The sequence below is a fragment of the Oratosquilla oratoria genome, chromosome 24 (assembly GCF_046742065.1).
Source record: "Oratosquilla oratoria isolate Oo_2021 chromosome 24, ASM4674206v1, whole genome shotgun sequence".
In the NCBI taxonomy this organism is placed as follows: Eukaryota; Metazoa; Arthropoda; class Malacostraca; order Stomatopoda; family Squillidae; genus Oratosquilla; species Oratosquilla oratoria.
The window spans coordinates 59,086,485-59,098,723 of NC_134800.1; the positions used below are offsets into that span (position 1 = coordinate 59,086,485).

Here is a 12,239-nt window from a genome sequence, read left to right on the forward strand (position 1 = left end):
GTACACATTCATATACATACATACATACATACATATATATACCAAAGGCTTTTTCCCCTTATAAGGGAGGTAACCAAAAAACAAAGGCATAAAAATCACTTCCACCCATTCCATCCCTAGCACACTCCACTTCCCTCCCTCTTATCTTGGCACCTCCTGGATGACGGGTCATCCCTGCATCTCGCCCACTGCCCTGGGTCAGAAGCAGTGTCACAAGACACAGCACACCCACAGCAAAGCCGCTTCATTTAATCGGCGACCCTCCTTCTCCGTTCCCTCATGCAGAAAAGGAGAAGACAGGGAGAAATCCCTTCGGGCTGCGTCAAATTATTTCGCATACATACTCCCTCGCCCCCCATTCCCCACCCAATGCACCTCATGCATCAACATATATATATACTGTATATATATATATATATATATATATATATATATATGTATGTATATATATATGTATATGTATCTATATATATTGTTGCGGGCCCGTAACATGGCTGGACACTTTCCCGTCATACGTGTGCGCATGCGCATGCGCATGCGCAGGTTGGTTATAATGAGTGGTCGCCAAATGGTGACGTCTGGCAACTGGGAGCCAGTGGAAGTACGGTAGCTTGCGGGGTACCTCCTTCCCCCTCTTACTAATCCTGTCACCATACCTGACAGTTGTTCCTAGATTTCTCTTGTTACCTAGTTGGGTAACGGTAAGAATTAAGTATACTAGATTGTATCATATCATTATTCATGTTGTATATTATTAATGTTGTATCATATCATTAATGTTATAAATATAGATACTTATAATTGTAGAGTTTACCAAATACCCCAACTGACTTACATCAGATAGATAAAATGTTACCGTACCCTTATATACCTGAAGGGGAACGTAACATGTGGGGGCCCGTCCGGGATATTGAGAATTGTGCATACGTAGACTAGAGCTCCAATTAGTGTGACAAGTGTTGTGTTGTGCCAACAAATTGCCAGTGTTAATAGTGTCTATCGGTCGCACCGTAATTCCGTAGAAGTTATCTATCTTATGTGTTTAACTATTAGCTAGCTGTTAGTATATAATTACGTGTTCTCGAAATTCTGAGTTCAAAATGTTTGATATCGACCAATTTCTTGCTAACCCTTCAGGCAAAGCTCTATGGGATATAAACAAGGAACGCTTGATCGGCATTGCCCGACGCCTCGGGTTAGGGGGTTACTCAAGCTTGAATAAAGGCCCTCTGAGGGAAATGGTCTTCAACCACCTCGTTAAGGAGGGAATGATCAGGGAGGATGATATACCCGCAACAGAGGAATCTGATAAAGAGCCAAATAACGTAGATCCGCAGATTGGCAGTGACAATGAACTTAGTTACATGGCTTCACAGATTGACAATATCAACGAGCCTAATAAAATTGCTCCAAATGGTGCTATTGCCAATAAGCCAAGTAACGAAGCTCCACAAATTGTTACTGCCAAGGAGCCTAGTAACCTAGCCTTACAAGTTGAACTCAGAAAAATCGAGTTACAGTTGGAAATACTCCGTCGAGAGCAAACGAGAGCAGATGCCCCTGTGTTTAGGCTCGAGTCCCAACTTGCAAATGTGCCCAAGTTCAATGAAGACGAACCCGACAGGTTCTTTGCAATATTTGAAAAAATGGCGCATTTGAATGGGTGGCCACTTGATAAATGGACTCAACTTGTCTATCGGTCGTTTACTGGTAAGGCGTTGGACGTCTTCTCCGCTCTCTCTGAGGAGCAGGTGAAAGACTACTATATGGTTAAGTCCACCGTCCTTACCAGCTATCAGCTTGTGCCTGAGGCTTATCGCCAGCAGTTTAGGAACTTGAAAAAAGGGGGAAAAGAGACATACGTCGAATATTTTCGACACAAACAAGCTTTGTTCCAACGGTGGATAGAGAGTGAATCAGCTCATCGGAGCCATGATAAACTGGCTGAGTTGATCCTGCTCGAAGACATCCGCAATAACTTACACCCCGATGTACGAGCGTACCTAGATCAAAGAGGTATACGTACCCTAGCTGAAGCCGGCCCAGTTGCCGACCATTACATTCTTACTAACCCCCGCCAAAGTTACAGGTCTTCTGCTCCCGCGTCCCAACCCAGCCAAGTACGTGCCCACCAGGCATTTACTCTTGCACCATTCGCCCCTCCACCTACGTCAGCCCCTCAGGCAGCAGCGCCGGGACCTCGGTCGCCATTAGGATTTCCATCATATACCACAGGTAAGCCCGTTGCCCGTGAGACCGGGGGACCTATCTTTAATAGTGAGAGGAAACCTTTTTGTAAATATTGCCGTAGGCTCGGTCATGATGTTAATGACTGCTTCAGAGTAAAGAGCAAAATTCCCTCTCACCCAGGGACCCCCTCTCTCTCGATCAATGTGGCCAAACAGACGGAAGTACAGTTGGATCCTCTATCACCTACAAATAACCGACCTGTTGTGTCTCCCACCTCCTCCACCTTTGAACCATATTGTTCATCAGGTTCCGTAGCTCTAAACGAGTCAAGTGTACCCGTTCCCATTAAGATCTTGAGAGACACAGGCTCAGCTTTATCTCTGATTACCAAAGAAGCTGTCCCCTTCCTAGATGAGTGCTACACTGGTAATTGGGTTCTAGTGAACGGTTTGACCGGGGGATCGCGTATCCCACTGTGCCAGCTATACTTACAGTCCCATATCAAATCAGGCTATGTCACGTTAGGGGTAGTGGATAGGGTACCGGTAGAGGGTGTCTCCCTCTTAATAGGAAATGACCTCGCTGGAGGCGTGACGTTACCAAATGTCATGGTCTCGTCACGTCCTACCGCTGAGAATAACACCACACAATTAGAGAAAGACATCCCTGGGCTATTTCCTGCGTGTGCAGTCACACGTAGTATGAGCCAACAGGCAGATGTCCCAAGCAATGAATCTGTCGAGGGAGGTGGCATCGATGTGGTTTCCCCTTTGTCTAGTGAGAAATCGGAAGAAGACCCTATTCAAGTAGACCCCCCTGACCTCGGTCTAGGTGAACTCTTCAAAGATTCCTCACCGACAGATAAACCTAAGAATAATACAGATGAGAATAGTGTCACGACCCTGACTAGTTTTGGCTGGCATCGATGTGGTTTCCCCTTTGTCTAGTGAGAAATCGGAAGAAGACCCTATTCAAGTAGACCCCCCCTGACCTCGGTCTAGGTGAACTCTTCAAAGATTCCTCACCGACAGATAAACCTAAGAATAATACAGATGAGAATAGTGTCACGACCCTGACTAGTTTTGGCTCCTCTCCTGTTACTAGGAGTAAGCTTGTTCAACTCCAGGCAGAGGACCCGGAACTAGCCAGTTTTCTTAATAGGGCAGTTAGTGAAGTGGAAGCCCAACAGGAGGCCAATTGCTATTACACTAGCTCTGGCGTGCTAATGCGGAAATATCGTCCCGCTACCTCCCCCGCCAGTCACCCTTGGTCAGTGCACCACCAGATAGTGATTCCGAAGCCCCTACGCCAAGATATCCTTAGCATTGCTCATGACGGCGTAGGAGGACATATAGGAACCAGGAAAACTTATGCCAAAATTCTATCGCATTTCTATTGGCCTAAGTTACGCAGAGACGTCGGTACATACTGCCGTACATGCCGTCCCTGTCAGTTAGTGGGAAAACCAAGCCCCAGTATCAAACTGTTCCCGTTACAACCCATACCAGTGATAAAAGAGCCTTTTAGTAGGATAACAATTGATTGCGTAGGTCCCTTACCAAAAACCCCCCGTGGTCATCAGTTCCTACTTACCATCATAGACAGTGCCACTCGCTATCCGGAGGCTATTCCCTTACGCCGCATCACGGCAAAGAATGTTGTAAGAGCCCTAGTTCATTTTTTTACCCAAGTAGGCCTTCCCACAGTGATACAATCCGATCAGGGATCCAACTTTACTTCCCGGTTGTTTAACCAGGTGATGGAAAGCCTAGGTGTCAAGCAATCTAGGTCCTCGGCTTATCACCCGCAATCCCAGGGTGTAGTAGAAAGGTTCCATCAAACCCTCAAAAGAATCCTAAGGACCTTTTGCTTGGAAACCGGAAGGGACTGGGACGAGGGAGTAGATCTCCTGCTGTTCGCTATCCGAGATAGTGTTCAGGAGTCGTTAGGTTATAGCCCTTTTCAGTTAGTTTATGGACACGAGGCACGGGGTCCCCTTAAAGTCTTGAAGGAGAGCTGGATAAGCAATGAGCCAGTGACCCCGTTGGCCTCCTATGTGACAAAGTTTAAAGATAAACTTCAATTAGCTATAAATCTTGCCCATTCAAACCTAGGTGCTCAAATTAAAATGAAGCACCAGTTTGATAAGTCAAAAGGAGCAAGGGATAGGTATTTTAAGAGTGGAGATAATGTCTTAGCTTTCTTACCATTAAAAACTAACCCTCTTCAAGCTGTGTATAGTGGACCGTATCAAGTCTTAGAGCGCCAAGGTCAGGCCAACTATGTCCTCCACACTCCAGAGAGACGCAAGAAAAAGCGTCTAGTGCATATTAACTTGTTGAAACCCTACCACGATCGTGGTGAGGGTGTGGTAGGAGATAGTGCGGAGGCTGACCCTCCGTCACCTGCGTGCTTAGTAGTGCCGGAAGTTAGTGAAGAAAGTGATGAGAGTTTCTCTGAAGCTCTTAGTGGGTCATGTGTTAAGATGGAAAACTCGGTGATATTACGAGACCCCACTGTGAAGTTAGAACATCTCTCTGGTGCCCAAGCGAAGGACATAGAATCCCTGCTACGAACGTACGTGTGCATATTCGGTGATCACCCTCGCCCCTGCTCAGCACTGGAACACGACGTGGAGACCCATGGGGCCCCTCCCATCCGCCAACGTCCTTACCGCTTGAATACCTTCAAGAGAGAATACGTCCGAGCTGAGGTGCAACGTCTCCAAGAGCTCGGCATTGTACAGCCCAGCCACAGCCCGTGGGCATCTCCTGTTGTCCTCGTGCCGAAGCCAGATGGGTCGATGCGGTTATGTGTCGACTACCGACGGGTCAACGCGGTAACGGAAGCGGATGGGTACCCCTTGCCTCGCATAGACGACGTGATCGACGACGTGGGCTCGGCGCGATGGGTAACCAAGCTCGACCTCCTCAAAGGCTACTACCAGGTCCGACTGACTGAGCGCTCGAGAGCCATCTCCGCCTTCGTCACCCCAGAGGGACTGTACGAATTCTCCGTTTTTCCCTTTGGGTTGCGGAATGCCCCGGCCACCTTTCAGCGCCTTATGAACCGCCTCACAGCCGGGATGGACGGCGTCCGGTGCTATCTCGACGATATCGTCGTCTTCGGGGACACCTGGGAGTTGCACCTGAGTCGCCTGAAATCTCTCTTTGCTGTGTTGGCTGCCAACAACCTGACGGTGAACCTCGCCAAAAGCGAGTTCGGCCATGCCCGGGTCACCTTCCTGGGACGTGTGGTCGGGCAGAATGAGGTTCGACCTGTTGCAGCCAAGATTGCGGCCATCCAACAATATCCGACACCAGACGACAAAAAAGCAGTGATGAGGCTGATAGGGATGGCCGGATATTATCGGCGCTTCTGTCCAATTTTTTCTTCTATTGTGGCACCGATGACCGACCTCCTCAGCGGCAAGAAGGCCTTTAGGTGGTCGCAGATGTGCCAGGAGTCCTTCGAGAGCTTGAAAACCCTACTATCCAACGCGCCCGTGCTACGAGCCCCTAACCTGGAGAAGCCGTTCACCCTTCACGTCGATGCTAGTGACGTCGCCGGAGGAGCAGTGCTGTTGCAGGAAGGTGAGGGGGGATTCCGTGTTGCACCCAGTGGGATATTTCTCGAAGAAATTTAACAAGCACCAGAGAAATTATGCCACCGTTGAAAAGGAGGCACTTGCGTTGTTGTTGGCCCTTGACCATTTTAGAATTTATATAGGCAGCACAATTCACCCAGTGCAAGTGCGTACAAATCACAACCCCTTAATATTCGTTGAAAAGATGAAGAACACTAATCAAAGACTTTTAAGATGGGCGTTGGCACTACAGCCCTTTAACTTGAAAATCTCACATATACGTGGGAGAGAGAACGTCATAGCCGACGCGCTATCACGTGGTCCAGCTCTCTCAGGAGATGCTCCTTAGGTTAAGAGGTTGTTTATATCAAGTGTAGTATACTCATTTTGTTTGATTTTGGTTCTTTTGTGTGGTTATTACTTGTGTTTTATACTATAAAATTTTCTGTGCAACTATGTAATGTTTTTTTTTTTTTTTTTTTTTATGTTCGCTTCCCATTTAGGGAAGCTCATATTTTTGGGGGAGGAGGTGTTGCGGGCCCGTAACATGGTTGGACACTTTCCCGTCATACTTGTGCGCATGCGCATGCGCATGCGCAGGTTGGTTATAATGAGTGGTCGCCAAATGGTGACGTCTGGCAACTGGGAGCCAGTGGAAGTACGGTAGCTTGCGGGGTACCTCCTTCCCCCTCTTACTAATCCTGTCACCATACCTGACAGTTGTTCCTAGATTTCTCTTGTTACCTAGTTGGGTAACGGTAAGAATTAAGTATACTAGATTGTATCATATTATTATTCATGTTGTATATTATTAATGTTGTATCATATCATTAATGTTATAAATATAGATACTTATAATTGTAGAGTTTACCAAATACCCCAACTGACTTACATCAGATAGATAAAATGTTACCGTACCCTTATATACCTGAAGGGGAACGTAACAATATATATATATATATATATATATATATATATATATATATATATATATATATATATATATATACATATATATATATGAGGAATTCGCTAGTGGACAGCGACATTAATCAGATCATTTTTATGACCATCGCGCAAGGATTCGAACCTGCGCTCTACATGACGACAAGAGGCCCGCCATGACTACCGCCTTACACCGCTCGACCACTGATACTTAAAATCGTACGAACTCAGAACACTTACTGGTTCTCGAGATTGAGAAGGTCACTACCTGCAACCCTATTCTCATTTTTACCATACGACCAAGTACACTCGTGGGAGGGGTAAGGACCGGATCGAATCCTTTTCACGCTTCGTCATTGTAACCATACGAGGAATTCGCTAGTGGACAGCGACATTAATCAGATAATTTTTATGACCATCGCGCAAGGATTCGAACCTGCGCTGTACATGACGACAAGAGGCCCGCCATGACTACCGCCTTACACCGCTCGACCACTGATACTTAAAATCGTACGAACTCAGAACACTTACTGGTTCTCGAGATTGAGAAAGTCACTACCTGCAACCCTATTCTCATTTTTACCATACGACCAAGCACACTCGTGGGAGGGGTAAGGACCGGATCGAATCCTTTTCACGCTTCGTCATTGTAACCATACGAGGAATTCGCTAGTGGACAGCGACATTAATCAGATAATTTTTATGACCATCGCGCAAGGATTCGAACCTGCGCTGTACATGACGACAAGAGGCCCGTACAATTTTAAGTATCAGTGGTCGAGCGGTGTAAGGCGGTAGTCATGGCGGGCCTCTTGTCGTCATGTACAGCGCAGGTTCGAATCCTTGCGCGATGGTCATAAAAATTATCTGATTAATGTCGCTGTCCACTAGCGAATTCCTCGTATGGTTACAATGACGAAGCGTGAAAAGGATTCGATCCGGTCCTTACCCCTCCCACGAGTGCGTTTGGTCGTATGGTAAAAATGAGAATAGGGTTGCAGGTAGTGACCTTCTCAATCTCGAGAACCAGTAAGTGTTCTGAGTTCGTACGATTTTAAGTATCAGTGGTCGAGCGGTGTAAGGCGGTAGTCATAGCGGGCCTCTTGTCATCATGTACAGCGCAGGTTCGAATCCTTGCGCGATGGTCATAAAAATTATCTGATATATATATACATATATATATGTGTGTGTGTGTGTGTGTGTGTGTGTGTGTGTGTGTGTGTGTGTGTGTGTGTGTGTGTGTGTGTGTGTGTGTGTGTGTGTTTATTTACCTAGTTGTATTTTACGGGAAGGGGAGCTATGCTCGTGGGGTCCCGTTTTCGTATCTCATTTTATCTAAACTATTTTTAAATTCATGTATTGTTTTTGCACACACCACTTTCTCATCTAACTTGTTCCAACTGTCTATTACCCTGTGAGGAAAGCTGTTCTTTTTCACATCTCTTCTATAGCTGTCTTTTTTAATTTTATTTCCATGTCCTCTTGTATTTCTGTCATCCCATTTTATCAGATTCTCTCTATCAGTAATTTCTATGCCTTTCATGATTCTGTGAATAGCTATCAAATCTCCTCTCTCTCTTCTTTGCTCTAGTGTCTGTAGCTCAAGTTTTGCTAGTCTCTCTTCATATGATAGTTTTGAGAGTGTTGGTGCCAGTTTTGTAATTGCTCTTTGTATTCTTTCAAGTTTATTTTTATGCATTTTTTTGCACTTGGTGACCATATCGTTGCTGCATATTCCAATCTTGGTCTTATCAGAGTGATTAGAATTTTCTTCACCATTTCTTCATCCAAGTATGTAAATGCAACTTTGATTGTTCTTATTAAATTATAGGTTTCTCCAAAAATCTTATTTATATGTTTTTCAGGTGACATATCATTCATAACAATGACTCCCAGGTTCTTTTCATTTTCTACTTTTTTTATTCCTTCTTCTCCCAATTTATATGATCCTGTTATTCTGTTTTTACTTTTTCCAAATTCCATTATACTACACTTTTTAGTATTGAACTCCATCTCCCACTTTCTACTCCATTCCTGTACTTTATTTAGATCTCTCTGTAGTGATTCACAATCTTCTTCCGTGTTCACTTTTTTCAATAGTTTTGCATCATCTGCAAAAAAGCTCATATAGCTTTCAATTCCTTCATCCATATCATTAATATATATAGCAAACATTATTGGGGCCAGAACTGTTCCTTGTGGAACACCGCTTATTACTTCATTCCATTTTGAGTGCTGATCTCTTATCACTACTCTCATTTTTCTTTCTTGCAAAAAGTCTTCCATCCAATTTAGTAGTTTGCCCTGTATTCCTCCTTCAGTTTCTAATTTCTTAAGCAACTTCTTATGTGGTACTTTGTCAAAAGCTTATTTTAGGTCTAGAAATGCACAATCAGCCCATCCATCTCTTTCTTGTATTATATCTATTAGTCTTGAATAGAAACATATTAAATTGGTGACGCATGATCGTCCTTGTCTGAATCCAAATTGCCTTGGATTGAGCACGTTTTTTTTTTTTTCTAAATATTTTACCCATCTATTTTTGATAATTCTTTCACAAATTTTTGCTATTGTACTTGTTAGAGAGACTGGCCTATAGTTGTTAGGGTCTTCTTTATTTCCTCCTTTATATATAGGTACTATATTTGCTTTTTTCCAATCTTCTGGAACTTTACCTTCTTTCAAGGAACAGTTTATTATGCTATGTATTATGTCTGCCAGTTCATTCCTGCATTCTTTCAAAATCCAGTTTGCTATTTCATCTGGTCCATGTGATTTTCTGACATCAAGATTACTCAAGTGGTTCAATATTTCATTCTTTGTTACTTCTATTTCTTTCATAGGGGGGACTTTCTCTTTCCATTCGATCTCTTCAGGTTGTATGTTCTCCCTTGTAAACACTAATTTAAAATGTTTGTTCATAATTTCCGCCATTTCAATTTCCTCTGTGTATTCAACTCCTCCTTGTCTTAATTTCTCCAAATCTTGTTTGTTTTTCAGTTTGTTGTTTACAAATCTGTAGAATAGTTTTGGTTTATCTTTACATTTTTCTATGACATTTATTTCATATTTTCTCTTTTCCTCTCTGCACGCTTGTACGTATTCATTTCTATAACAAGTATATATTTTCCATTTTTCAGGTCTTTTGTTCTTCTTCAATTTGGTCCAAGCTTTGTCTCTTTTGTCTTTTAACTCCCTACAACTTTTGTTGTACCAGCATTTTACATATTCTTTTTCTTGTTTTTGTCTTGGGACATACTTTTCTACTCCATATTTATAGATTTTTGTCAAAATATTCCATTTCTCTTCTACTGTTGTATCTTCTTTGTGTATTCTTTCCCAGTTTTCATTTTGGAAGAATTCTCTTATTTTATCAAAGTTTGTTTTTTCATACATCAATCTTCCTTTTCTATATTGTTCATTTCTTTTCATGTATTTTTTCTCATTTAGTTCTAGTTCTATCAATATGTGGTCACTTTTGCTTATTGGTGCCTGGTATTCTATCTTTTCCACAATTTTAGGTTCTGATGTGATTATTAGGTCTAGTCCCGATGGTTCTTCTTCATTTCTATACCTAGTGTTCTCTTGTATCCATTGTGTCATTGTGTGGTCAATAATCATCTCAAGTAGAACACTTCCCCATGAGTCTTCTCCACCCTTTACTGTCATCTCTTCCCAGCATATTTCTTTGCAATTATAGTCGCCCATCATAACTATTCTTCCTCCATCTTCCATTATCTCGTTTAGTGTTACTCTTGTGTCTTCTAACATGCTTTTATGTTCATTCTCTTCCCATGAGGCTGTTTTTGGGGGCACGTAGTTTATTACAAACTTTCTGCTCTTCTTACAAAGGATTACAAAGGCGGAGCATGCCGACAGGAGACCTTTTGATCCATATCTAGGTCGGATGCAAAAAAAAAAGAATAATAATATTAATATTAAATAATAAGAAAAAAAACTATAATAATGTAAATAACAAATAAAATACATAGATAAATGCATAGGTATAGTTACAATAATAAGCAAACAGGTAAATAGTAAATGATAATAAATTGACATATAACTAATAATAAATGAAAATCAGACAGACAAATTATAACAAAACAAAAACAAATAATATAACATAAATTATAATCATTACAGCATCTTACTTAGGTATATATCTAAATGATTCTTAAAGCTTCGAACTGAACTACATTGCACTACCTGTGCAGGAAGTTTATTCCATTCATTAACTACACGGTTGGCAAAGTTGTTTCTACCTACTTCCAAATTGAACCTATTTCCGGACAGTTTGAGACCATTGTTTCTTGTCTGATTCTCATTCAATGTGAAAATTTGGTCACTTTTGATGTTGTCAATTCCCTTTAAAATCTTAAAGACCTGTATCAAGTCACCTCTGAGTCTACGCTTTTTTAGGGAAAACAGATTCATGTGCTTAAGTCGATTTTCGTATGATTTATTTTTGATATTTGGAATCAGTTTTGTGGCTCGCCGTTGTACTTTTTCCAGTCTGTCAATGTCTTTAATGAGATTCGGTGACCATACGGAAACAGCATATTCCAAATGTGGACGAACTAACGATTTATATAGCTGTTAATGAGTGATGGACTTTTGAAATCAAAAGATCGCGCAATCAATCCCAGAATCTTATTTGCTTTCTCAGAGGCTGAAATACACTGCTTGGATGATTTGAGGTCGTTACTGATAATTACGCCGAGATCTTTTTCACTATCCACTTTTGTTAACGAATTTCCAAATAACTTGTAATCGTACTTACTGTTATTTTTACCTATGTGCATTACCTTGCATTTACTTGTGTTAAATTTCATTAGCCACTTTTCAGACCATTGCTGTAATTTATCTAAATCTTGTTGAATGTCTAATTGGTTTGAGTGATCATTTGCCACTCCGCACAGTTTTGTATCATCAGCAAATTTGGAAACAGTAGATTTTAGTCCATGGTCTATATCATTTATATATACTATGAATAGAAGTGGCCCAAGAACGGAACCCTGAGGAACTCCACTTGCAACACTTTTCCATCCAGAAGTTTTGCCATTTAAAACAACTCTCTATCTTCTACTTCTATCATAACACTGGGTAACAGCCAAAAAATCGTCAGGGGTTTCTCAGCTGATTTAGACTAATTTTGGTGTTCTGAGTCCGAATATCACATTGGTTTTGCTCAATCAGGTCAACTTTTTGAGATACAGCCATAGGCCTACCTGACGAGCTATACATATGATAATTTGAAGGGTTTTGAGTTCAATCCTATTTTTCTTGAAGAATATAGCGAATTATTCATATATAAATGGTTGCTTCTGGTGCGTTTCTGTTTGAAATTGACTAATTGACTTATTTCTTTCTTTTCAGTGTATTGATATGGCTTCGGCGCGACGGTCATGCAGGAATAATCCTGACATTTTCTGCTACATTTGCGGAGAATACACGCTGTCAATGCACAGGAAGAGCATCACAAGCTTTGTGAAGCGCGCATACCAGGCTCACTTTCAAG

The 12,239-nt window shown here is 42.1% G+C and overlaps 1 protein-coding gene across 1 annotated transcript in view; it reads left to right on the plus strand.

The window, feature by feature from the left end:
• The first annotated feature begins 1,100 nt into the window (after positions 1 to 1,100).
• The window catches only part of LOC143038362 (uncharacterized), a 16,271-nt gene continuing 5,132 nt past the window's right edge, over positions 1,101 to 12,239 (plus strand). The window contains exons 1-2 of the mRNA XM_076207396.1: positions 1,101 to 3,117; positions 3,222 to 5,783. Coding sequence (XP_076063511.1) covers positions 1,101 to 3,117; positions 3,222 to 5,783 — 4,579 coding nt within the window. The remainder of the gene's footprint in view (positions 3,118 to 3,221; positions 5,784 to 12,239) is intronic.